General features: G+C 40.6%; 1 protein-coding gene across 1 annotated transcript in view; it reads left to right on the plus strand.

The window, feature by feature from the left end:
• LOC142406497 (uncharacterized) overlaps positions 1-27567 on the plus strand; it is a 114768-nt gene that overhangs the window by 79268 nt on the left and 7933 nt on the right. Inside the window, exon 12 of the mRNA XM_075495445.1 lies at positions 1782-1941. Coding sequence (XP_075351560.1) covers positions 1782-1941 — 160 coding nt within the window. The remainder of the gene's footprint in view (positions 1-1781; positions 1942-27567) is intronic.

Raw genomic sequence — 27567 nt, forward strand, 5'->3', positions numbered from 1 at the left:
CTAAAAAATCTCCTCTGTAGTGTGTTTTAAGATACCTCAGTATCCTACTCTGCCTTAGCACTGATTTGCATTTCACACTTTAGAGCTTTTTCTATTATTTCTTGGTAGCCAGTTTGTTTATATTCCCAGGACTACCTACATCTCAATTAGGTTATCTTCCAGCTGCTCTCCTCTTTTGATAAGAGAATCCCAAAGTGACGTCTTGGAAACTACAGCAAATTTAGGGCTGCAGCTTCAAAAAGGAATGTTTCAAAACAGAAGGGTGGGGAAGAAAGTACAGAGAGTGCCTTAGCAGCAAAGCAGGAGATATAAGTCCCTAATCTGATGTTGAGCCAAGCTGCCAGATTTCAGTATCAGAATAGCTACTCCACCACAGAAACTCTTGGATATAGAGCTTGACCCTAAGGTACATATTCCCCTTTGAAGAGAGAGCTAAAGCTCCTCCTGAGATCAGATTGAAAAACTGTCTGTTGGTATTTCTGTTCCACTAATTGTACTAAGCAGCTTATTGAGTGTGCTTCTCTGCAATTACTGTGTGCACTGTTAGGTGAGATGTAGAGCTAGTGTAAATGTGAAGTTCATTCTGATTTACTTGAACCCACACACACATTGGTTAGCACATACATGCCAATACAAGACCCAAGAATAAGGATCAGCCACAAGAACTGTGTCTAGTGCTGCTGTACATGAGAAGGATGAGAGTTCAGAGGATCAGAGGAGCTGTACGTGTGCTGTCTCTCCCACCTGCCAAGAAATGAAGGACCTATACAGCTCCACAGGAATCTGGACTTTTTGTTGGTTGCAGTGCCACACAGCAATCCCTGCGCTTCTCATGACTACCCAGCCAGTCTCTGGGAAGGACAGAAAAGCTGAGATTGGCACCAAGCAACAGCTGAGTTGTAATAAAGTATTAGCTTGGAAGAAGGTACAAAAGGAAAGACCTCAGTTCAATATCCAAGATTGAGATTCCAGATTTTCTGATCTTTATTTTCTGAACCCCTGGTTTTGGAATAAAAGTAGAATGAGAAAGAGATGAACTTGAAGAGGTTCCATTTGAATTAAACAGCAATGTTTTGAAGTTTTGAAGTTCATCTAAGGCTAAAAATGTGACACTAGGCTTTTCCAAAAGCCTCACAATATTTCTTGGTTTCACCTACATTAAGAAATACCACACAGCAAGCCTTTCTTGTGGTAGAGAATTTTACTGCGTAGTGCTTATTTAATTCCCTACCACAGCACAGAAATGTCATAGAAAAACAAAGCCAACAAACGAAATGAACTTTTCTAACATCAAGAGAAGTTTAGATTGTATAGACTTCAGGCTTGGGGTTGAAAAAAATGGTGAGTAGTTCCTTTCTACATGGTGTGGTTTGCCCGTTATGGAACCCTGGCACAGCAGGACTTCCATTTATGTCTAACTGAGGTACTCTGTGTAGGCACTGGAACTAGTCACCCAGCCCAATGCTAAGGACAGACATTGGACATTTCTGAAGAAAAGGAAGACCAGGATCTTTTTGGGAAGTCAATGTCTTGAAATAATTAAAAGAAATTGCTGCCTAAGTTTATGTGATTTGATTCAGGTATTGTAAAGTCTCCAGAGGGTTGGGGAGGGTTGTATGTTGGAGAACTTGTGGGAAAGAAGGTTCTTACTCATGGGTAGAGAATATAGTCACGAAGGGAAAACCAAGCTTTAGAAGTCTACAAAAGGGTAAGACACCTTTTTCTTTTTTGCATGAAGAGTCCTTTCAAAGAAGAACCAGATGTGTCATTTCTATCCTTAGGCTACATAGCGAAGGCTGGCTGTTGGATGTATTTCAACGCATTCATGGTGAGGAAGGCACATTCTTCGTTCCGTTAGACTTGGAGATTTCCGGTCAGGAGCTGAGCTACATTATGAAGAGGGCTAAGCAGTGGAGAGGATTCAATGGTGAAAGGCGGATGGTGAGTGGCGAACAGAGTCTCCAAAAGGAGTCTGTGACATACTGGTCTAAATTAATACTTTGTATTTCTGGGTATTACCTAAAAGGACCTAGATATACAAGAAAATTATTCTTAGGTGCTTCTTTGAATGGAGAAGCTAAGAAGCATGTTCAGGAGAATTTTGTGAGAAGGTTGTATGTGCATTGTCTGAACGTCTTGAGGGGTTACAATCTGTTTAGTATCCAAAGGCTTAGCGGCATCACTGATGTAAAAAATTATCTATGCCATCTGGTGATTCTTGACTGGGTTGTAGAGACTTGCTACTTGTTTAAATGTCAGTACCATCCCAGATAATTTCTCAACCAGCTCAGCAAACTGGGGAGCTCCATGGACAAATCAAATTTTCTCCCTTCGCATGGGAGAAAGGGCATGGATGGGTCTCCCCTGAGGAGGATTTGCCTCCTTCCAGGATTGCCCAGAGGAGTGGGCTGAGTTGGAAATGTGCAGGGGGAGGTAGGAAAGATCTGAAGTTGGTCTGCTCTGCTTTGGCTATCAAAATAATTCCTCTTTCTTTTCCATTAAGCCACTAGCCTCTAGTGCTATAAACAGACTTTAAGGTGTGATGTGCAGGAGATATATCTGTGTTTGCAAAGTGTTCAGTATTGGGGATCCCATCCACAAATGAAGCTTCTGGTCATAATTTCTTTCAGAGAATTGAAAATAACAGAAGTAACATGGTCAGTAGTCTGTGAGGGTCATTGTCTTCCTTCTGTAAGGGACATTTTCTTCTTTGCTGTCTAGCTTTGCATCAGCATTATTAATTCCCATAGGACTATCTTATAAAACAGCTCTTGGACAATTGTTAAAGTGCTCATCAACTGGATTCATACATCCATGAGTGCCTCTGTACACAATGCTTTGTTCAGTAACTCTCCTGCTTCAATGTAAAAATGAACAGATTCCAGATAGGAAGGAAATTAGTCCTCTTAAGTATGTATGAGTTGTTTGTTTTGTTTTCTTTTCTAACCCACTGGAACAAGTGATTTCATATTAGGGTCTGCAGGTTTTTCAAGTCTCTATAGCTACCTCTGAAAGATCAGCAGTTTATATAAATATATAGCCTTAGTTGTCACTGCTATAAACATCTGGCACAGCTGTAATTATTTTCCACTTTTTTTCGTGATGACAGTTTGGACCCTGAAAGGAAAAATAAAAAGGTGAATGTGCCAATTGAATGAAAAAGCAGATACTCCGTAAGCTTAATTTTTGTGGGAAAGCACAGACCACCACATTGCATTTCAACAGAGGGGAGGGAAAAAGTATGAATGAGTGAATGTGCTACCACAGCCACCTGTCTCAGACACCCCCACTTTTTATACAGATAGCACTTATTTGCTTTACCCCAGTAAGCAAAATTACCCTTTTTTTTTTCACTTGAAAAATTTCTACAGTAAGTCAAAGCATAGCCACTGATGATTGGTTTCTATTACCTTTGTTACATGTTAAGTAAGGTCAAACAAAGAATATATATAGTGGGCCTCATTTTACATGCCACGGCTACCAACGCCATATGGAAAAAGTGGTGGATGAGGCAACTGCAAACAACTACTTTTCTGTTTCATGTGCTGAATATGTTTCTAATGAAATTACCAGCGTATCATTTCTTGCAGCAGTACAGAAAGGGCTGAATGGGGCGGGGGGGGGGGGGGGGGGGGGCGGGAAGGGGAGAGAAAAAAAGCGGGGGGGGAGGAGAAGATGATGGAGAGTAAAGACAAAAGGAAAAGAACGGAAAGAAAAATTACTTCTCTGTCTACAAACAGTCTGCCCCTGAATGGAAGAAATCTGGATTGTCATAGAATCATAGAATAGTTTGGGTTGGAAGGGACCTTTAAAGGTCATCTAGTCCAACCCCCCTGCCATGGGCAAGGGACACATTCCACTAGACCTGGTTGCTCAAAGCCCCATCCAGCCTGGCCTTGAACACTTCCAGGGATGGGGCATCCACAACATCCACATCTGGGCAACCTGTTCCAGTGCCTCACCACCCTCAGAGTGAAGAATTTCTTCCTTATATCTAGTCTCAATCTCCCCTCTTTTAGTTTAAAACCATTACCCCTTGTCCTATCGCAACAGGCCCTGCTAAAAAGTTTATCCCTATCTTTCTTATAACCCCCCTTTAAGTACTGAAAGGCTGCAATAAGGTCTCCCCAGAGCCTTCTCTTCTCCAGGCTGAACAAACCCAACTCTCTAAGCTTTTCTTCATAGGAGAGGTGTTCCAGCCCTCTGATCATTTTCGTGGCTCTCCTCTGGACCCACTCCAACAGGTCCATGTCTTTCTTGTACTGAAGACTCCAGAGCTGGACGCAGCACGCCAGGTGGGGTGTCATCACAGCGGAGTAGAGGAGTCTATCTACTGCTACAATAAGACATACTTCAGAGGACAGAACATTGAAAAATATGATCCATACCTGTAGACATATATAAGTGCCTAGTTTTGCTCCCAATATGCAGCTTGGCATGTATGAAATGCCATATTGAAATGCGAGTACCTGATCTTACTCTGAGATCCTTTAAAATGGACCCAGCCTCCGCCAGACCCAGCAGGAGGGAGGGTGCGGTCAGAGGGAGGACTCCCCCCTGCTGCCTAGGGAGCACTGGGCGCTTCGTTCAACACAGTGGAGTGATGCACACTTTTGCCTTTACCCGAAGTCCCCAAGTTTCTGATTCCTATTCTGTCTACATCTGTATGAATTTTGCACCTTCTCCTTTATATCAGCCCTAACCAAATGCCAGGCTGTGACAGCGTTAAACATTCCTGATCTCTATAGGACATACTGGTGCAGATTATGTGATATAAGGAGATAGGAATAATACAGAAAGCGTGCAGAAGTTTGTATCCCTGGCATCTGTCAGATCTCTGTCATTTACTTCACTGGGCACAGGATCTGCCTCACAATGAGGAAAATCTGTGAGTGGAGACTACTGTACAAAACTCCCAAGCCATCTGTATTGAACATGAATACTGTGAAAATACAACCAGTGTTCTTCAGAAACCTGAAATCTTCCCCTTCTGCTCCAATTTCTTGTTTATATTGTTTTGATGGAGAAGAGAACCATCAAACCAAGTTTCGTTAGCTCTTTGGCAAATCTAGTTTTGTAGTAAAAACTTGCTCTGTTCCAGAAACATATTCTCCACATGGAGCATCACCTTGCAAGATTAGGAACCATGCTTTCAGGTCTTTTATGCTCCTAGGCATTGCAGATACTGAAAGACCCTTTTTTCTGCCGTGAATTTGCATAAGGTATTTATCTTGTCCCTTTCTTTTTGTATGTCTAATTGTACAAAGTAATCAGTATGGAAGACACATCACTAGGCCTTATTGCGTGCATTATTAATGTGTTAATTTTTAAATAAGATACCAAATTAACTGTGAGCAATTTTTATAAAGGGAAGCATGAGACTGCCATATCTTACATCACTCCATATAAAAAATATATTTTAAATGGAGGTCATTCAAGTAAATAGTCAGTCAAACCTTCTGGAAAAAATAGGTCTACGTTTTTGCAATATTTTCTTGCTATTAACCATGTGCTTCTCATTTTTATTCCCTGGATTAAAAATTGCCCCATAAATGGGTATTTTATAATATGCTTAATTTCCTTTTATTAAATTGATAAATGCAGCAGCAGAGGACACATTTACAGTATGATGAGAATTTAAGGTTATTGCATTTTATAATTTTTATATTGTTCAGAGAAGCGATTTGTCATTTGTGGAATGACATCCATGCCATCATTTCAAAGTATTTTTAGTCATTCTTTTGATAGGAAAAAGGTCACTTTCTGTAGACTAGGAAGACATCACTCTATTAAACTAATTTGCCTACATGCAAATTTTGTCATTTTTAGCTCATTAACTATTTATTATAGAGTAAAAAAATATATATATTCATGAAGGGGCAGCTAGCAGCCTGATGGAGCTGGAACTAATATTTTGCAACTCTAATGATTTTTTGCATCCTTAATTAGATAGCATAAGGTTGATATGATTAGGTCAGGATGTAGTGTTTTTCATTAAAATACATTTTAGAAGCTGTATTCATAATCTGCCCTTGCAATTAAATAATGAGCCTATGAGTTTAATACTATCGACCCAATTATTATCCCATGGAAAAGTATACCTTTAATAAATTTGTGCCGTAGGACCTTCATTAGCAACAAAACGAATTATATTTCCAGGTACACAGATTACACAGCCACAATCACATTTACGCAGCAGTTTGGAAGGCACTGTAGGGAGAGAGCCACCCAAGTCCCCTACCATACAGAAACACACTTGATTATTTTGGAAGAAGTCATTTACAATGCCTTTAATGAGGAAAGCTGCAAAGAAGTAAAAACACCACCTACAGAGGCAGACAGAAACATCTGTAGAGACAAACACTTGCAGGAACAGTGTTCTGGGCATCCTCTGCTAGGAAGAAGCCTGGACCCTGATTTCTCAACCTGTTATAAATATGGAGGCAGACCTGAATATTTACTGATCTTTTATTGGAGATGTGCACATGTTAAATGTATGCCAAATTCCAGAATCAGGAATATCAGGACCAATGGCACACAGGAATACATTAACTTGCCATTGATAACAGCAGATCAGTGATGAGGTCCGGACTCTGGATTTTAGCCAACCTTTTTTTTTTTGGTAGATGTGATAAAAGTGACAATGGCTTGCTGTCCTCACAAAGTAATCAGTTTCCCAAAGTTAAGTGACAGTTCAGAGCCAAAGTATCAAGTGGGGTTTTCTTTTGCCCAAACAGATAAGAATTTAAAAAAAAAAAAAAAAAAAAAAGAGGAAAGTATTTCTAGTAAAACAGGTTCTGACCAGGGGTTGTTTTCTGAATGGGGTCTGTTGTGGCTGATCGGGGTTGTTAGGTATGCAGTGCCCAGTGCATCACTGTGCTCATGTTTAAAGCCTCTGAACTATTTATCAGGTGAATTGCTGTCAGCAGGGGTAAAAAGGAAAAAAATCTGGTCCTCGGTGATTTTCACTGTATTTAGCCCTCAAGGTACCACCACTGCTTGCAGTGGGACTTTTTACATAATAATACTAATGATGAGAAAAGTTGTACAAGCAGTAAGCTGAAACAACACCATTAGTATATCAAGCATAGGCCCAAAAGCTTTGCACATAGAGAGGGTTTCTAAAAAAAAAATGCAAGCTCTATAGGCAAGAAGATAATGTGAAACTTACACTTGAAATAAAGCCTGATGCACTGCAAAATTATTTTAATGAGACTAAGGCTAATTTTCTAATTCTAAAATGATATTATAGCAAACCATAAAAAATTACCCGGCAGTAGTTTTTTGAAAGGAAAATATATTTGTAATTATCTTGAACACACAAGATTACTTCAGGGCCTATTATCGACACAATTTTTGGTACCACTTTACACTAATTTGCATTTATTACTCTCAGGCCAACTATTAATATGTTAATAAATAAGTCATTAATACTTGTTATTTAATTGCTATCTATTTATTCCTGTTCAATAATGCATTAATTACTTGTGAATAGTCGAGGGCAAAATCCTGCCCTTGCTAGTGGAATCAGCAGTGGCAAGAGAGGAAACCGACGTTGGACGTGTTGGCGTCACGAGAGCCGGCAGAGAGCAAGTCATTTAACCCATTTGGCACGAGGAGGTTAACTTTCCATCTTGTCTTAGAGGAAGCTTCGTGAGCCTCCAGGTAGTCTGTACTGCAGCAAAGCTGCTCGGCCACGGGTCGGGTGCTGCTGAAGCCAGGCGGTACCACACCCGCGATCACTGTAATTTGTCTCTTCTTATGGTCTTGAGCTTGCTCCCGTGCTGGAGTTTGGACCCTGCTTGCAAAGACAGGTGGATGATGGATAGGGAGAAGCCAAGGGCAAAGACTGAAGTCCTCTGAGCCGGCGCTACACTGAGGAAAGCGTGGCACGTAGTGCGTAGTGAGAAATGGAAATAGGCACATCGCTTTCTTGCAGTTGGATATTGGAAACAGAAAAAGGAGGGTCGCCTACCCTGCCCCAATCCAAAATCCCAGATTCAAGCTCTTTGGTTCCCCTTGTATAATGAGACCGTACTGTAGATCAAAAAAGGCTAAAGAAAATACTGACAACATAATTGGTGTATTTTCTGCTTTAAGGTTTAGCACTACTCTGAGTGCGATTTCTTGCCTCTTTTTGGAGAAAGATGACATCTAGAAATGGATGGTGAGATCAGGCCAAATTTTGAACAAGAACATTAATCTGTCTCTGTGAATCTAATAGATCTGGTAATCTTAAATTTGATCTCTCTGAAGTTGCAGGGTGAATTTTTCCCATGAACACAAACAGAAATTTTGCCGTTGCCTTTCAGGAAGCTCGATTTCCAAAAGATAAGTGAAAAGTTGCAGGGGTATTTTGGCTTAAAAAAAAAAAAGATTGAGGAAATGAGCTGGAAGGGGAAATACCATGGTACAGAATTGTGGGGTCCTGAAAAAAATGTTAGCAAAAAACAAGGTGGTCATAGGAGAAAGTGGTTCAGGAATTTGTGCAGAAGACACAACCATGCCAAGGAAAATTGAAAGAAATTGAAAGAAATGCCAGGTAAGAGAAATTGATGGGAAAAAGTAGCTATATAATCGTGCTACTTTTGGTTCCCCTAAAAGAATTCTCCTCTTCTCAAATTGCTGAATTAGGTATCACTGGTCTGCAAATGCAGAAATGAAAACAAGTTGAGAAAGCAAAAGAATAGAAAGTGTAAACTTCCTTCTTATTTGTCCACTCTTCTGTTTGCAAACTTTTTCTGACTATGAGTTATACCTTATATATGTAAGTTCTACCTCATGTACTCTGTATTATATATTTAAAAAATAACAAATGGCTGAGATCACTCAAGCTGCAGTAGCAGATATGGTCTTGCAATTTTGATTTGTGGTTTCTTTTTTCTAAACTAGTTTCAGTGATCTTTTAGAAGCCTAGCATTTTGTGAGTTCACTATCAGGTTTCTTTTTCCTAACCTTAACCCATGTTGTAAACAATTTTTAAGCTGCTCACTGGAGCTCTCAGTACAGTGTCTCCAGCAATTTAGATTCTACCAAGGATCAAAACGAAGTTTGCTGTAAGAGTAGCATAGGAGACTAGAAAGCAGTAGCAAAACTGACTTTGAGCATATCCAGAAAAATTAGCAGTAATACAGAATTTAATTCCTTAAGCGCCAGTATGAATAAATCACTATGTTGATCTGGGGTAATGCACAAGTAAACCACCCCACTGGTCCAGGACAGTTCAGCTCAGCATGTTGAGATGACAAGACTAGGCAATAGGAAATAACCACCTATCTGCTACAGAAATTGTAGGAGGGAAACCTTGACCCCTTTGCAGTTGACAGCAAAACTTGCACTGACTTCATTAGGGCCAGAATTTCCATCTGTCTGTGTAAGCAAAACAGAAGGGAGGAAATAGGGCCATGTCTCACTGAACTTCTACGTGATCTGTGTATATAAGGTCAGATTCTCATCTGGGATAAATTATTGAAGGCAGAGCCTGTATTTTTTTGAAGATTAAATAGAGATTGGAAGTCATGAGATGAGCAGAGGGAAGGCTCAGCCCAGTAATGGGATGTTAGAGAAAATAGAGCAAAATGTAAGGTCAGACAAGAACGTAGCATTCCGTTGCCTCTTAGATTTAAAATAAAATTATTTCTGTATGAAATGATGAGGCCTTGAACTGTGTAGGATCAAATTGGCCAGATGGTTCTGAAACACTTCACTCACTGTTCTTTTAGAGTATTTATTCCACAGGGAGTGGCGGGTGAAAAGAAGAAGGGGGAAATGCGGATGTTTGGAAGCATCTGGAATAGCCAACTATGGCTGACCATACCCAGGCACGCCATTAAACCTCACAACAGTTGATTAGTAATTCATCATAAAGTGTGTATGTGCGAGCTGTGGAACACAAGGTAATGCAGCCTAGGTAAAGAAAAAGCTTCTTTTGCCTAGGTGGATAGGTCTAATGAGTGGAACTGCTTAAACAGATGTGCACACAAAAAGAAGCCTTGTAATAAGTTATAACAATGATAGAACTGATATAATCAACAAGTAAACTAATGAAAAAGGAATTAGATATTGAGCCAGTAGAGTAACACTGCACAGGACTTCCTTGATTCCATGTTGTATCCCATCTTAAAGAAAAAAAATGGATGAAAAATGGATTAAAAAACCAAACAGCTATGCAAGCTTCTCTGAATCTGAAAGTTGCATGATAATAAGTTAATAGAATAAAAAAAGATAAAAAAGAAAGGCAAACTATGCAGAGGCAAGTATTATAAGCTACTTACAGCATTTATTTTTTGGCTTCCATGTGATATCTCATATGATAAGACTATAAATTGAAACCAAAATGATTTAGTCAAACTCCATGGAATTTACTTAGGGAGGTTGTAAACATGATCTTGCTTTTAGAAAACATGTATTTTGTTTCTCTTTTCAATGACAACTGATTTATTCAAGTCTCCTTTGCTATCCCCATTATATTCACAATATAGTATTTCCAGAGTGAATGGTTACAAATCATTTTAATCCTATAATCAATACATGAATTATGTAAAGGCGTTAGTGCAGATGGACTAAATTCATTGTCTGCTGACATCCTTCTGATTACTATAGTGGCAGAAAGGTGTTAATTTCTGTAATACTTCAACAGATATCCAAACTGTTTCATCAGAGAGCTTGGACAGTGATGGAGGAGGAGTACACTTAACTGTAATTTTTGTAGTAATTCATGGGAAGCTTCATTGACATGTGCTAATGGCACTTGATTGCCCTCAAGATGTTTTCACAACAGAACTCTGCAAGTGCCACATCAAGGTTTTCTCAGTCAAATAGTTTTTTCTCCTTGCATCTAGATAATTTGTGACCACAGGCAAACTTTTGAAAATCCAAGGTGGTTTACAACACTCCGTTGGGGTGAATCTGTCATCAGCCGGCTGGTACAGATCGGTGCACTAATGAAGAGAGACTCTTCGGGTTTTTTGTCATTTCTGTGCAAGCAATCCATTTCATTTCTCCTCAGTGGCAGGGCATGTTATACATCTCATCCCATATAATCTGACTTACATTATAATTTGATTCATACACAGCCTTTCCACAGAGATTAATTAGCAGCAGGTTTGAAGTTTGCAAGTGAAAATATGATAATTAGTTTTCTTGGAATGTTAACATTTCAACACTTCAGGTTCTCTCCATCTTTGTCTTCAATGAAGCTGCAGTAAACGAGCACTATTTCTCTTCTAAATCAGACTCTTGTGAGGTTTGAAATACAGACATTTTCATCAAGCTGGATAATTTCCATAGAAAATTTACTAGCTCATGAAATATTGCAGGAGTAATTCATACAATGACTCCCTCCTCCCCTTGGTAGGTTGAAGTATGATGTGAGCAGTTCTGAAAACCCCCAGGACAGTCACTTATTTAACAATGGTGATTCCTATTCTTTGTAACAAAAATCAGCTGACTCTTCATTTTTGCACAAAACAGAATTAGCCAACAGGTCTCTTATATGGTTGTCGGGTAGTGCTGTAAACAAGGTTACATTAACACCTTTGACTCCCTGCGCTCATTTGTTCCGTTGGAGCGTATAATACAGGTAACTCATTGGCGCATACAACATCTCTAAGTCCAATAACTTAGCAGGATTCTGAAAAGAATTAGCAATTTATCTGAATAATGAGAACATTCAAAGTTACAATAGTGAGGAAAAATGTTATATGAAATATCAGCCCCGATGATTTAAAGACATAATGTAATTGCTAACAGATGGGCCTTAAGAAAAAAATGCCATTATGGAAAAGTTATTGTGGTGTTGTCCATTATGGGTGGGTGTAGCTGTTTAAAAGCCAATATTTGCTTAATTATTTGTGATTTATCCTCCTCGGTGTTGTACAGATTTCTTTTTTCCAATGATATGATTTTAAAAAATCTCAGCCTTCTCTAATTACTGGGCTCATCTCATCTTCTTCTTACATCTTTGGCATCAGTCACCCTCTGGGCGAGGGCAGGGTACTGTCGATGCCCATTGATCTAGTCAGGTAAGGGGTAATTGAAATGCTTCTACCAATGTAACATCTAAATCACCGTGTGCTGTGAGCTTGCATATGCAACTGCATGAAGTTCATGTGCCAATTATGTATGTAATTGCAAGCATGTTTTTGCAGATCAGGCTCTTAATTTCTTCCTTTAGAGGAAATGGCTTTACTACCATTGTGTGATTGTCACACAAAAGGCTGCTAACAAAGAGTGAATTACTTTAGATGCAAGTGCATTAGAGAATACTTGAGCAATGTTACAAAACTGAAGCCTCAGGTAGTTTGCTTTCTAGTAATGACCTTTAAATATTCTGGGATCAAATGGTATTTTCTTCTTTAAATGTAGAATTCCCCACACTGACAGCAGAGACTACTGAAGACACCTGCACACCGCAGAGCAAAATCTCCTTGACCACTGTACGGGGCCGGAGGGATATAGCAAGCACTGAACAAGGTCTGGCTGTATGTGAGAACAGCTCTAGGAGACTCAGTGGGAAGGCTGAGGTCTTGCCACTCTGTGTCTGCCTATGCAGTGAGTTTAGCAAAGAAGCACACTTGTTCTCAAGCCCAGACAGGTCCATCCTCTTTTCTGTCTTAAGCTGAGCTCAGAAGGCGAAGTAATCTTTGTGCCTGGGCCTACAGGGGAGCTTTTAGCTAAGTGAAAGCCAAGTGTGGGCAGAATGCATGTAGTTCATAGGACTCAGCACGGACACTTGTCCGTCCTGGTGTAGATATGCCAAAGACTGTGGTCTCAGAGTGGGCTACAAACCCCAGCTCTGCCACAAGATTTGAAATAGTTACCCTTTGAAGCTGTGTAGAAATGGGGGCTGAGTTAGGTTTCCTCTGCTGACGCCTGACAGCTCTGTCCAGAGTTTATTTGCTGGAGTTTTCTGAAGGGGTCACGATTTTCACCCCGACGTGTTTGTCAGGACAGAAATGCGCTCTCTCTATGCTTCCCATCTACATCATTTTTTCTATCTTAGTGATAATCAGGGCATCTAAAACAACAGTAATTTCCTGGGTCTGTCTGAAACCTGCATGAGCGTCTGAGGCTGGCCAGCGAGACTTTGTTGTTGCATAGAGACTTGTTTTCTCCTGATCGACAAAGGGGGAGAGGAAGCCATGCCCCAGGGAGGTGAGGTTGTAAGGAATTCCTGCCAACAACAAAAAAGAGAAGGAGGCAAATTGACTGTTTTATTAGGAACATGATCTGTAGTGTTTTTCATCTGGAGAGGGGATTGTTGCATGCTGATGAATATGGGTATCGTATCGCAAGAGTGCTAAAATGCCCCTGAGCGAGTATGTTCCTTCAGCTCTCCTTCAGCAGCTCCTGCTATCCCAGCCACTGACCTGTGAAATGTGGTCGTGTCCTCTGGATTTTTCCTCTATTTTGAAAGCTGTTCTTTTCATCTTGCAAAAATTTACCCTAAACAGTTAAATGGGAGTTGCATTTGCAAGGATTTCTGTATTAACATTAATGGCAAATCTGATGGGTCGGGTGGTCAGAGAGGGATAATCGTGCCATTCAGGTGACTTGTAAGTACAGCAGGTTTTATGGATTTATTGTTTCAAAACTTACTCGGTTTTGTCCAAAATAGAACGGACTTTTAAAAATCAACGTTTCTGAAATAAAATCCTGCAATTTTGGAGAGGGAGTAAAGAAATGATCAAGAGAAAAGGTGGGTAGCTGCTATCTTTGCTATGCTCTGATGAAGATGGAGCCAAACTTTGATCCTCACACACCTTGATCCTGGTGGGCACTGTTCACATGATCTACTTTCCACATGAATCCTAGGGCCTCCTCTCCTGCTGGCTTTGGGCACCTCTCAGTGTGCCTAACCTAAGGCTTTGGGATCACCTCAACAGATCTTCTGCCGTGTTTATCTCCCTCCACTGTCTGGGTGCAGGGACTTATTTACACATCAGGCTCCCTGATTATGGCCCTAAATGTGCATCATTTATCCAGTGACACTGGCATCAGCATGTTGATGTAAAACTTTTAGTGCTACTGTCAGGCACTAGGACCGAATTCCCGTGTCCTCAAAATGAGAGAGGAAAAGGGAAAAGGCAAAGCTAGGCAGCACACTGGGAAGCTGGGCTTCCCCCAAGCCCTCCCCAGGCTGCAGCAATGGGAGCAGCCCATCTGGTTTTGCAGGGCATTTGTCTGGCCAGTGTAACCATGAAGAGTTATTTATTTAAAAATAGGAAAATTGCACCTGGTCATTTAAAACATCTCAGAAGGGTTTGTTGTGCCTGTCAGATGAACGGCCATCGAAACTGGCACGTTGGCCATGACATGAGTAATTCTTCGATGAATCAGTCTTTTTGCATAGAAAATTATCCCATCAGAAACACTCTGAGTAGCGCTAGCCTGCAGGCTTGAAGCTTAAGCTCAGTCACGGCATAAAAACCTCCCCAGCCTTGTTTTCTTTTGCAGCTGAGATTACCCATTTAGGACTGGTAGTTTAGACTTTTCTCAGATAAACCCCCTTTTGTATTAACGGGTCTCGCCTGAGAAGAGCAAGCCTGCCAACTGGATCCTTACTTCACTAGTTCACAAAGAAGGATGCTTATTTTAGCTTTACTGAACACATTTGGGCTTTGCATTTCCATTTAACAAGTGGGAAATAATGTAGTAAAGGTAGAAAGCTGGTTTCTGTCTCTTTCAAAGTCAATATAGGTGGAGAAAAAAACATGCTCGATAGTGTCTTGTTAAGCTTTTTTAGGATTACTCTACTTTTTCCCTTGATTAGTTCCTCTTTGCTGAAGTCTGATGGGCTTCAAATAAACTGAAGGCTTGTGAACCTGGGAGCCTAAGCCCTCCTGCTGCTAAGGAAAGGTTTATAGACTAGTTCCTTTCATTATCGCTTTATAAATGGCAATGTTTGAAGCAGTGTGTACTGCAGCTTGAATAACAGCTTGGAGGATGTTAGTTAATTTGCTGTTTGAGAACTAGTGTCTTTTCAAGTGGCTTTTGGGGAGTTCAGGTAATTGTTAGTATTTGAGACGGATGGGAAATCTTTTGTCGACGAAGTTATCCCACCTCACACTGAAGTCTGGGCAATGTCCACTGCATGTATGCAGACCTTCAGGGCTACAGATAAGCAGTGAGTGCCTTTGGCTCTGTAGGTAGGTGTGACGCTGATATAACTTATGGAGAGCCCTGCACGATTCATCAGGTCCTTCCACAGGATGAGAGAGCCAGAACCTCCCCCAGCTGCAGCCCAGAGTGTGCAGCAGACCTTTGTGGATCGTTTTTCCCTTCAAACAGCAGTGCCAGGATTGGAGCAGCATATTCACATACAGCCTGGTACAGCCTTAGCGCCTTCCTCTATGGGGTGATCTTATGCTGCTTGGTATTGGCAGTGTCCCCCGTTTCAGAATATCTGAGTCTGTGGCGTTCGCAACACCCAATCGCTTGTTCCAGTGACAGAGAAAAAGATCTTTTGAAATGGGAAAAGGTCCAGGGTGCCTGACTTTAAAAGTGTCTTCTTAAAAGCGCTGCTCTTTCCGTCATAGCCCCTTCCGTTCTTGTTTCCTTCCAAATCAAATTTGATGCAGGTTCCTGCAGAATATGTGCATTCTCTGGGTTTGGGCCTCCTTTCTTGGTACCACAGCTTCCTTGTGCTTGCTTGGCCGTTTCTACTGTCTCTTTCCCCCCAGCTATGTGGCAAGTAGCTGGGGACCAGGGACCCACCAGTTCAGGGACCTGAACACCAGATCAGTGTCCTGATCTCTGTGGTGGTGCCAGCTCAGTATGGGTGTGCAGAGGAGGGTGATTTTAGGATTTGAGAAGCATTCTTCAAAGAAAATAGACATGCTATCAAATAGCTGAAGAAGGATGAGCACCCTCTGTGGCGCAGGTGTACGGCAGCGCTCATCAGACAGGCGTTGTGCGTATTCATGATGGCTTTAAACTGACCCGACGTCCCGCCAGTAACTGAGAAGGTGCTTTAGCCTGCATGGGGAGAGCAGAAGTCTATTGTGAAGCTTCCTAGCAGGTTGAAATGGCCACCTCTCATCATGGAGGTCCTTAGCTGTGCTGGGTCAGAGGCCCAGGTGAGGCGGCTCCCCATGCAGCGTGCTTTGTGACCGGGAAGCCCCGTGCTGTGGAGGCTCCTGCAAAGCAGCTCGAGGCACACAGTTGGATGTTCCACAGAGTGACTAAAAGAAAAGGAGGCCCAGCAATAGCAAAGTATTCAAAATATTTTCTTGTTCGGTTTTTACAAGTAAAAGTATAAACACATGTGCGTGAGCGAGAACGATATGACAGCGGATTATGACTGTTTTGGCGTCTTTACCCTCAATTTCCTCTTGCCACATTTACACTCTGAAATGCATGCGTGTGGACCAGGATTCGTGTCACTTGTATACATCTAGCCTGAGGAGGTATAATCAGCATTTAAATATTACAGGAGCAGTTTTTACATTGATTGCAGTGTCTCATTGGTGCTAATTTATTTGCATGTGACGTTAAATACTTGAAATCAACCCTTTGGGTAGCTTCCAAATGCGTATTTTGTGATGAAAACTAAAGGCAAACGGAATGGGCTTTTGAGGGGACAGAGAGGGAGGGGAAAAAACAACAACAATGGCAAACAGCAAACAAAAAGCCTCAAAACCAAATGACAATAACGGCATCTTTGTGTAAATATAACATTCTTCTGCAATGTTTACAGTCCAAACGCTGGGGCACTGGAGAGGGTAAGCAATTGGAAGTGAGGCAAAACTGCCTTCATTATTATTTACTATAAATGCCTGCTAGTTTTTACTTCATTGTCCAAGCTGAATGCAAAACACCATGAAAATAAGTAAGTCAAATTTACCAGAAAAAAAAATCCCTTTGCTTTTGCACTGGTGATGGTGCAAGTAATTGTGTCTGTTTTAAATGTCTGGGGTCTGACTCTCATTTATGCTGTTCTGGCATCTTGACAGAGCTGTAGCATGGGTATAATGATGTGCCAGCGCTGTGTGAAAAGGCCTGAGTGTACAAAGAGAAAGGAATTTATGATTTTCGAACCTGACAGTGCCCTTTAAGCTAACCATGGAGGAATTCTGCTTGTTCTGCCATATATTGCTTCATCTCTGGCCACTAAGGGTTACTATTGTCATTTGTTGAATGTATAATAGGATTTAGAGATGGATTAATCTAAATGTTTTGGCTTTAAAAGTTTTTTTTATTTTGTTTTTCTTTATTTTCATGGAACAAGCCTCTTTTCTGCCTGTACAAAGAAGGTTGTACAGTTTAAACAAAACCTAATGGAAATTCTTGAATGAGGCGAAGATGCTGCAGTTCAAATACATTCATTCTGTTTTCGTGGTGATGTGGCATCATCACGACTAGAGTTTGTTGTTTTTTCCTGGTTGATGTGTAGCCAGGCGAAGATTCTGACTTAAAAGCTTAGGATTCCGACTCCCAGCCCAGGCTTTTTTGAGAATCATTATCACTGCAATTGGGCAAGGAGACGCTTTATGGAACAAACAAACCAACAAAAATAAACAGATGGCTCACAGTATTTTTTCATGTTTTCAACCCCATGACATTTTGTTTTTCATATCTGTATTAAGCATGTGGGTTTGAAAGTTACCATAGGTCACAGGCTTTTGCTTATTTCCTGAAGGACTCTAATACTGTATTACCTTTTTTTCATAAGGGAGGAAAAGTTGTTTCAGACAGCGCACAACCAACCATTTTCATAAACCCCATAAATTCCGAGTAATAATGATTCAGCCAACTAGGATATGTCTTAAATGAATTACTAAAGCACATTTACCATCACATTAATCCTGTTCTAATGCAGTTCTTTCAATTGCAAGTTTTCTTCTCTAGTCTGGGCTGAATTTTGCTCACTTTAAAACTTCTCTGTGGCTGGGGGAGAGAGAGAAAGGACATTTCTTGCTTCTAAAGATCATGTACACACACATAATTTGCTTGTGCCAGGAAGCTGAACCCTCTGCTCCAAGAGTTCCTGCTGCCTTGCCATCGCCCGCAGTACCCTTTCTGATCCTTTCAGTGCAAGGTCATCAGGGGAGGCCCAAGGTAGATATTTTTGTGGCCAGACTGGCTCAGTGCTGTAACCTGTCCCTGCCGCAGAGTTTGTCAGATCAGACACAGATTCCCGTATCTGTGCTGTTACCTTTGGAAGGCATTTTCATCTCACACACAATCCAGGGAGTTGTTGCATTTCGACTGGAACAATCACAGAAAATACAAACCAGAACCATATCACGGCACTGCGTTATTCAAATGAGAGGTCAAATTACCCCCACTGATGTAAACAGGGTTGCCAAGGTCTAAATGAAGACACAGCTTGGCCAAAGGTCTGTTTCTAATGTGAGGTTTGAGGGCTGGTAGGTCTTGCATCTAATATCAAACAGCTGCAAGACAGCACCAGCTCCATTGGAAAATACACACGCATTTCTAAAAAACCCTCCCCAAACAAAAACATAAAACCCAACAACCCCAAATCTTAATATATTATTTAAACCTTGCCAGCATAAAACTGAAAGTATAATTGCTCATTGTTGCCTGCTATTTTAGTTTGAGTTCCCTGTATGAGATTATTTAGGTGCATTAAAGCATGCTAAGATATTTCAGTATAATGCTCATGCTGCTTCTCCTCCTGCTCCCACACACACCCCCAGACCCCTCAAGGGCCTTTACAAAAGTGCAAGCTCAATTCTGGTACCATTTGCACCCCTGTAGATCTGTGGCAATTTCTCTTAATTTGCATTTGTTAACAGAAAGCAAGCTCAAGATGTGAATTTGGTGTACTGTTAGTATGGGCAAAAAGATAGCTCATTTATTAGTTCTTAGTTTCATTTTGCAGTGCAGCTTTTGGCGTCCTAAGATTACATGAGAAGACACTGTTATAACTGTAATCACTCAGGAACTCAACTACAGACATACATAATAAATATGAATACAGTGCTCAGAAATTGTTAATGGCCAGCAAAGTATTCTTTTTCTGAATTACTGCCAAGTTTCAAAACTGCATGTGTCATCTTATCACGTACTATACATTAAGTGTTGGTCATGTAAGTCAGATCTGCCCTATGGGTATTTTAAATTGCAAACATAACTTTTTGGAAACTCTATTGTAATGTTTTTTATTTGGTTTGGTTTCTAAATCAACATAGTTTGTTCATACCGCTTCAATTGCTTTTTCCTTATTCTTTGCCACTTCTAAATCCTTTATCTGAACACGAAACAAAGATCAAGTCATTTTTCAGGTAGCTGAGCATCTAATGCTGTCTAAACTCTCTATAAATTCTGTAGTAAATTTATGGTATGCCCTTTTTCTTTTTTCATATGTAACCAGTATAGAAGTGGAACTTAATACAGCTTGCAAGTTAGCCATGAAAGAAACATGATCTTTTTTCCATCAGGTATTAGCAATAATAAACTTAAAACATTTAAGATAATAAGAATAATCTCAAAACATTTGCATTTATGCATCTTTCTTCTGCTGTACAGTTGTAGTTTTGTAGTTTAGCTGATACCCTCCTGCTATATAACGTAGCTTGTAGTTTGGATGTACTGCCTTGTATGACATCCTTGAGGTTTCAGCCCATTGCAAGTCTTCCCTCCTGCCTGAGACCGACTGACCGCGCCGCACTGTAACGATGCTCAGTGCCTATTTCGGTTTCTTTTTTCTTCCCGCATAGTGACTGACCATAAGCAGCCACTCTCTAAATTCCCAAATCACCAACAGGAATGTGAGGACATGAGGTAGTATGGTGCACCAGAACCTAATCGGGTTGCTTCTCCCTGGGATGCTATCTGTTCAGGGACTTTTGAGAACATTATGTCGCCTGTCTGAGTACTAGAAGCAGAAGATCTTGATGTGCAGATGAAAGCTTTGAATGTAAATAGATAGAATTATCTCTGAAAGTTATGGGTAGATAAAGGATCAGTAAAGAGTCGTGTATTACATGCAGAATGTATTTGTGAGGTACAAACAAGCTGTGAGGAAAACACAAGTATAGAAATGTTGATTTTTTTAGAAAAGAGAACTGCAACATCTCAAAGCACAGAAGATTAAAGTAGTACTTCCAGCCATTCTATTTCAATGAATTATTGTATATATAAATCCATTTGTGCTGGAAGTTGGAGAGGCCATTTATTTCACAAATACTAGTGTCATCCCAGGAAATGGAAACGGGATTGTGAAAATGATTTTAAGGTTTTAAGATGGCTCCAGTTCCAAGGGACCAAACACGATCTAACTCTGGGAGGCAAATTAGCATTCTGCTGAAATGGCTTCTGCCAGACAGAACACTATGGCACTGGGCTGCTTTAAAACACATCCAGAATAGCAAACCTTGTTGTCATCAGTCCACGCCCACAGCATGTCAAAGTCAAGATTTCTTTGTAGCACAGGTAAAATGGGATGCTGCTACCACAGGAACAGGGTGGTTTCTGCTGCTGCATCGCAGTTACGATGAAGACTCCCAAGCTACCTCTGCTCTTGCTGTCTCTGGAGGAGCAGCCCCAGCAAGGGACCCTCCCTGGCTGCAGCAGCAGCCACCAGCCTGGCTTGCCGGGGCCCTGCTGCAGGTGAACTAGACAGAGAAGCAAAACTCATCTCCCAGGCACCTGCCTGCTTTGCTTATGCCTAGAGCTGGTCCTGCTTCAAGAAGGCAAATAGTCTAGGCAGACAGGGAAGTGCTTTTGATGGGTGATTGTATACTAACATAGCCTGATCTTTAATTTTTAATGTTAACTAGAAATGCAAGGTACAGTCGGCTGGAAACTGATTAAATAAGAGGAGGAGCCAAGCAAGATTGAGAATCCTCTTGTAATGATGGGAAATGAATCCTTAATATGAATGAAAAACGATTCATAAATGTCACTTCCCCAGCTTATCACCCAGCAAGGATCTCAAAATACTTTTTCGCAATAATTTTTCTCAAAACTTGAAAAAAAACTGGAGCATCCTCATTCTCTGTGTGTTAAGACTTTTGAAGTCAACAGTCTTTTGGTAGTATTTCCATAAAACCAAGCCATCAAAATGTGCTTGAAATTGGAGATGTGCTGAGTGTTTTCTGATCTTCTTTAAATGGGGTTCACCCATCCCCATCAGACACATAACAAGAAAATGAACCAGCAAAGAGCTGAGAAACAGTACAGGGTGTCCTGGTTGGAAATTCACACTTTTACATGTACCAAAAAACTAGGGCAGTCAGTTGAATAAATTTTAGGCAATCAGTATACAGAAAACAGCTTTCTTCTTGGTGCTTTTGATCCTTGAAAAGTATCAGCTAAGTGTTTGGTAACTCTGCTGACTTTAAAAGGCATTACACTATTCTTGGGTACGCTTGTCCCTTTTCTTCTTGAACACTAAAACAATTTGGTTGATGTTTTTCTATGCTTAGCATTCTGTTGATTGATATGTTGTTCTAGTAAGTTGGGGAGATGTTCTGGTTACAGTTAAATAACATAAAATGTATGGACATGATTCATTCCTGTGCTGCTGTCACTTACTCTAATTCTACTTGATCAAAGAAGCTACACCAGCATAAAAGCGGCAAAGTTGCAGTGAATCAAGCACACATGCAAAGCAGACAACATAATAGTTTTTAATGAGATATGAAATTACTTTGGTGTATTATCTGAACTACTATAGAGTGTACATTTTTCATTGAAATTAAAGATTTATATAATGTGATACAAATCCCACTGTGAGGCATAAAATTTACTTAGAACAAATGGTGAAAAGACATTAGATCTATATTTTTAAAGCTCTGTTGTTGATTTTACAAATAATTTTCTCAAAGTTTGCCCTTTTGAAAGGAAACATCTCAGTTACAGGTGCTATTTTTTATATTCTCCCATGTAGCATAAGCTGAATCAACTTGCATTTACTCAGGCCAAAATAATTTTCAATGTTCACCATTTTTATATCCTCATTACATAACAAAAATCTAGTATAAAATAGCAACATCTCTCATTAGTTCTGTGAGTGGAGAAGAAACCTGTCATCTATTAAGCTATCAAAATTGAAGCAAAATCATTAGGGAGTAAACAGTCATCTTCCTTTCCAGTATCTGCTGTCTGATGTAATGAGGATGGTGCACTGACATGCTGCTTACATTCCTTACATGACTTGCGGAAGGAGTCACTATCCAAGCAAAGCAAAAAATAGACACTGGTATAAAACTTTGTTAAAATTTAGACTTCCAGTTTTGTTTGTTTTGCCAACCCAACATCCTGCAGTTGTGTGTCTTTGCTATTGTAGTCTTCTACGCAGACTGACCTGCCTTTTAGTAGATTAATTAAGACTAAGCAAAGTAATTTATTTGGGTTTCTTTCCCACGCTTTACCATTCATAGCTTGTGATGTACTTCTTATGGTAATATATGAGTGAAATACAAGGTGCTTTCACACAAGGAAGAGATACTACCTCCCCTGGTTGTGGACTGAGGGCTCAAGTTGTGCTCTCCCAGCCTGTGCCTTTCCTGGGGCTCTCTTCTCTTGGCCCATGAGTGACTGCTCGCCAGTGCTCCCAGGGGAGTTCGTCTGGCCCACAGCCTGACTCCTGTAAGCTCCTGAATGACGCCCACGAGAGAGGGTTGTCATGGATAAAATTGCCCAGGCAGCAGCAACCTTGTCTCAGCTGCCCTCTTTTCAGCTGCAGTTCTGGGCTGCTCAGAGTTATTCCTGCAAGCTGGTGCTGTGGGGGGTATCTGTGCAATGCATTGGGTTGCAGATCTTGTGTTGTGTGTTCTCAGGCTAACAGGGCAGATGTGTGCACCAAACCCTCTGCTTCCTGGAGCTGAACCTCCTCTTTTATGTTGGGTCAGAGGTTCAACCACATCCTTGGGAGGGAAGACAGTATACAGTCCTTCTCTGCAGGTGGGAGAAATGGCATTGTCCTCCTACCAGAAAACATGGTCACCAAGTTAGAAGTAATGGGAGGAAAACGGGATGGTGACTGTTTCTGAAGCTTATTAAGATGCTATGTTCAGGCAACATACATTTTATTACAACTGGATCTTACTATGAGTAATATTTCCTAATTAACCACAGGGATGCATGAGCTTTGCAGTCTGAAAGACTGAGCATAGGAAATGTCCCAGGTCTGTTTTTAATCAAATTTATGTTGTTGTGAATTGCTTGCTTTTGTAAAAAGCTTCAGGGGTAGCTAGTCTTAGGACTTACCCAGGGGGCATGAAGATACTCCCAGTTACATCCTTGTAATGTATCTGGGGCTGTACCTTTGCTTCTTAGGAAAGAATTGTTTCTACAGAATTGGAACATGCTTCTGAGTGGACATGGGAATTGGTGGATGATCTCATTACCTCTGTCCTCCTTAGATCTATTTGAAGGCTTTTCAAGCTCACCAGGGACTGTCTTTCCAGTCCATGTAGACCCTGGTGGGTCATGAATCTGGAAACTGAACTTTTGCACACAGATGAGGACGGATTTGTAATAATGAAAACCTTCAGCTCTTGAAAAAGTTTTCTTGAAATATTACCTAATGGAAAATACTTTTTTTCTTGTGTGGATCAGGCCAGACTTTGACTGCGTACACACACACACACACACACACACACACACACACACCAGTGAAGAACTGGGGAGCTGTTGACATGTGCTCTGTGTTACAAATGTGGCAGGGATACCTGTGGAGACAAGTACAGGGGGAAGCTGTGTGCTGGTACAGTGGGAAATCTCAGGGAGGAAAGAAGAAGAAATTGGAGCATGGCTACCAAATTTACTCTGGGTCAGACCAGGGCTATGTGTCAATGAACCCCACAGTTCAACACAGGACAAAAAAAGGCAGCATTTAGCAGAGCTAATGCAGAAGAGGGTGTGACTGGCGTACACATTTTAGCATCTGTCTTTTTCGTGGCAAATCTGTGTAAATAAACCTGTTACATCTAGGAGATGCATAATGTTTTTCTGGCTTGTGGCTATTCCACAACCAAGGATATGCCACTCGTTTGTGAAAATTAGGGAGCGTCTACTTTAAATACAATTACAGCAATCAAAAACTCTTGAAAGTTGTGCTGGATTTTTTTCAGTGCTAAAAATAAAACCTGCTGCTGTCTGTATTAGTATACTTAATTATTAGTATAATAATTAAGCAAGATTTTTTTATATTAACAATAAGGTATGTGCATGTTTGTGTAGATGTGAATACTACAACCACACACAAAAAATCAATTCTAAAGAGACCAGTGAAATTGGTAACCTTGATCAAAAGTCAAGGTTTCCGAGACAAATCTTAAATTGATGGGATATTGAAGTGTCTGGCAGGATCGGGTCTTGTTCGTACCTGAATTGTGGGGCAGAGCTGTCTTTTTGTTCTGCACATGAGCTCTCATGCCACCTCACACAAGAAAGGTCTCAGCCCACAGTCATGACATGGAAACACTACTGCAATGCTTAGTGCGGGAAGCTCGCTGCTTTGGCCCATGCAACAACTACCATCACTGTAGGAAGCTTCATGCTCTGAGAGGAAAGTAAAGCAGACAGCACAGAAGTCTTGACTGGCAGAGACACCCTGCAAGGGCCCGTGCCACAACTTTGTAGGCTGTCATCTCCTTCCTCTCAAAAGAAAAAAAAAAAAGGCAACAAGGCTTTTTTTGCTTGCTTACTTGTATTTGGGGTGAACTAGTGATCCACGCGCACTTTTGTGATCCTGTCTTGGAGTCACTGGTGGCACCACAAGTCAAAGTCTCTATGCTTATGCGGCTGTGCCGATGCACCAGTGTTGTGAGGAGCTCTGTGTAGTGGGCACCTGCTGAGCCAAAGATTTGAGATGAATAGTACCCATATTGATTTGCCTATAATGGAGTGGAAAAGAAAAATGTCCAGGTTTTGTTGCAGGTATTTTCATGGGGTATTAAATTGGTGGATTAGTTGCAAACAGCAGTACTGATAAAGTCTCCTGTCCATCTTGATGGTTGGGCCTTTCTATTAAAATGACACATAAATAACCTATTATGTCCCCCACCCATGGAAATTCAAATGCACCTGTCAACTTGATAAAGCACTTGCCTGGAGGGAAGCATTGTTTACATTTTCACTCCATTCTTCAGAAAAAGTGAGATTCTAATTATTTTTCCCACTGTAAATTAATGCTGACTATGATGGTTAGCATATCTCTGTATTGTTATATCTATGCAAAAGTTAAATAATAGAACTGATCCATCATGTATTATGCAATGTGCATTTTTATGACAGGCTTCCCTCTGATCTTATTATGCCTTTCTTCATAAATACTTACTTTTTTCCCCAGCAGCTGGGGGAATCTTTGTTGACTGCTGGTTCAGAAGTTGAATGCTGTCCTGTGTGAAAAGGAAAATGCAATTTACATGTTTATCGGATGCTGAACTCTGCTATCTTCCAGGACGGAAAAAATAAGGATATAGAAGTACACTCCATTAATAATAAGCTTCATTATAATAGACAATTTGCCACGGTACACTAAACCATTTTTCTACAAACTACGCACATCAAATTCAATAATACAATGCAATTGTTTCTGGATATCTCGGACAGTAATTTTTAATTCAGGAAGGGCAAACTAGTTAAGGTGAAATCAAATATGAACAGAATCTTTCTTCCATGCATAAAATCATGCCACACCTTTGCCCAAAACTTGAAGCTGAACCACAAACCATTTGTTAGAGTTCCTAACAGTCAGTTTTTCTTTGTTTGTAAATTTTTTTTTTTGTGTGCATTTCATGGTTCCTGCTTGAACTGAAGGCAGAACTGCTGAAATACCACAAAGGGGGCTGTTTTTGCAATGCTGTCCTACAAGTGAGAAATATTATTGTCAGAAGAATTTTTGCTATCTGGTTTCTTAACTCAAGCAGGGAAGAGGCATTGCTTAGAGGCTCTTGGTAGGCTCAGAGAACCCCAGGAGGCAGCCTGATCTTGCAAGTTCTTTTGACAAGTTTTGCAGACCCAACTGGTTTGCATACCCTGTTGAAGGCTTATGCAAACTGCCCTGAACCTTTGACCCTTTGTCTACTTGCTACAGTAGCTTTCTGCTTCTAGATTTCTAGAGGAGCATCAGTGCCAGGCATGGTTAAAATGTTTGCAAGAGCCAAAAATAAAACCCTGATGCAGAAAAAGGAAGGAGTAAACTGACAACAAGGAAAAGCCTTAGCAATTGAGGCACTTTTGGATTAGGTTCCGTGGAGCTTGCAGCTGAAGTGCTGGCTCTATGGAGGCAGAAAAAAGATCCTTGGGGTGAAGATAGCAGAGGGGATGGGATGGGAATGGGGAACGTCAATCTTGACCACAAAGGAAGACCTGAACCTTTGTTGTTTGCATTTTCTTTCTTCTCTTCTTTTCTACAACGAAACCAGCATTCGTTTTACTGCCATGGAACATCAAATTCTTACACAAATATGCCAGGCCCTTCCACTACTGCCCATGCTGCCACGAAGACGGTTGTGAAACTTTTTTCCTTCAGTTCTCCCTCCCTGGCCTACCTCTGCAGTAATGTCTGCAAGAATGCAGCTAATTACTGGTGATTTGGAAAAACAGATAAGATAATTTAGGGCCAGTTAAAGCAAATAGCCACATATATGTACTAATACAGCTATTGCTTTGATCTCACCATAGGTTGTTAACTCTTTGTTCTGCGGGCAGCCCATTTCTACCTGTTTGTACAGCAGCTGGAGCAATGGGGCTGCAGTGTGAGCGAGAGTTTCTAGATGCCTGCGTGGTAAATATGTTTGCTAATAATTCATATCCATGGTGGAGTAGTCAGTATACTCATCAGGACTATGGAAAGATCAGAGAAAAATTACAATATTTCTAAAGTGGGGCAACCACCCTTCGTGGATTTTCATATATGTTTTACCAAAAGTGTTGACGTTTGCTTTCCTCTTTCACTTTCTTTTTCCTAGCCCTCTTCCATCTGCTTGAAAAGACAGCTGGGTCTAAGCAGGCAAATTAGGAAAGTTTTGATTCTTAGAAAAACCTCATAGCAATTTTGTTATTATTTGAAGACTATTTAAAAAAAAAAAAAGTTTAAAATTAAGACTTGGTCAGGTATCCAACAAAAGACACCCTCCACAAGAGCACAGTTCACACTATGCTCTACCCTGCTGGCACAAGGATACACAATTCCTCTGCCTTCACAGGAGGAAATTTTCTGAAGCTGGAGAAGATGCAACTAGAAGTCACCAGTCCAATGTATTTAAGTTCTCAGCTGATTTACTGCCCATGTAGTGATCTAGATTTAAAAATGTTATATAGCTGCCAGGAACAGATCTGTCCGTCTCACATAAGTCACAGGTGAGTAAAAGCCTGTCTCATATCCAGGCATACATCTTGTATGCACATAGTCTTCGACATGGTGAATGAAATCTGTGAATGTAGACTTATTTCTTTTAACTATGTTTTCTCTGCATTTAATCTGTTCCAAAAGGTAAAAGTCTAAGGTAAAATTGCAAATAGGTTCATTGCAAATAGGTTAACTGACAAACTTAGCTCCTTTGTTTCCTGTTTACAGATTTTTTTTGAACCACATTGTTTTTCTACAGATGTGCCAGGGTTATTTTCACAAATTTTTGCAGG

The sequence above is a fragment of the Mycteria americana genome, chromosome 2, assembly GCF_035582795.1.
Source record: "Mycteria americana isolate JAX WOST 10 ecotype Jacksonville Zoo and Gardens chromosome 2, USCA_MyAme_1.0, whole genome shotgun sequence".
Lineage (NCBI taxonomy): Eukaryota > Metazoa > Chordata > Aves > Ciconiiformes > Ciconiidae > Mycteria > Mycteria americana.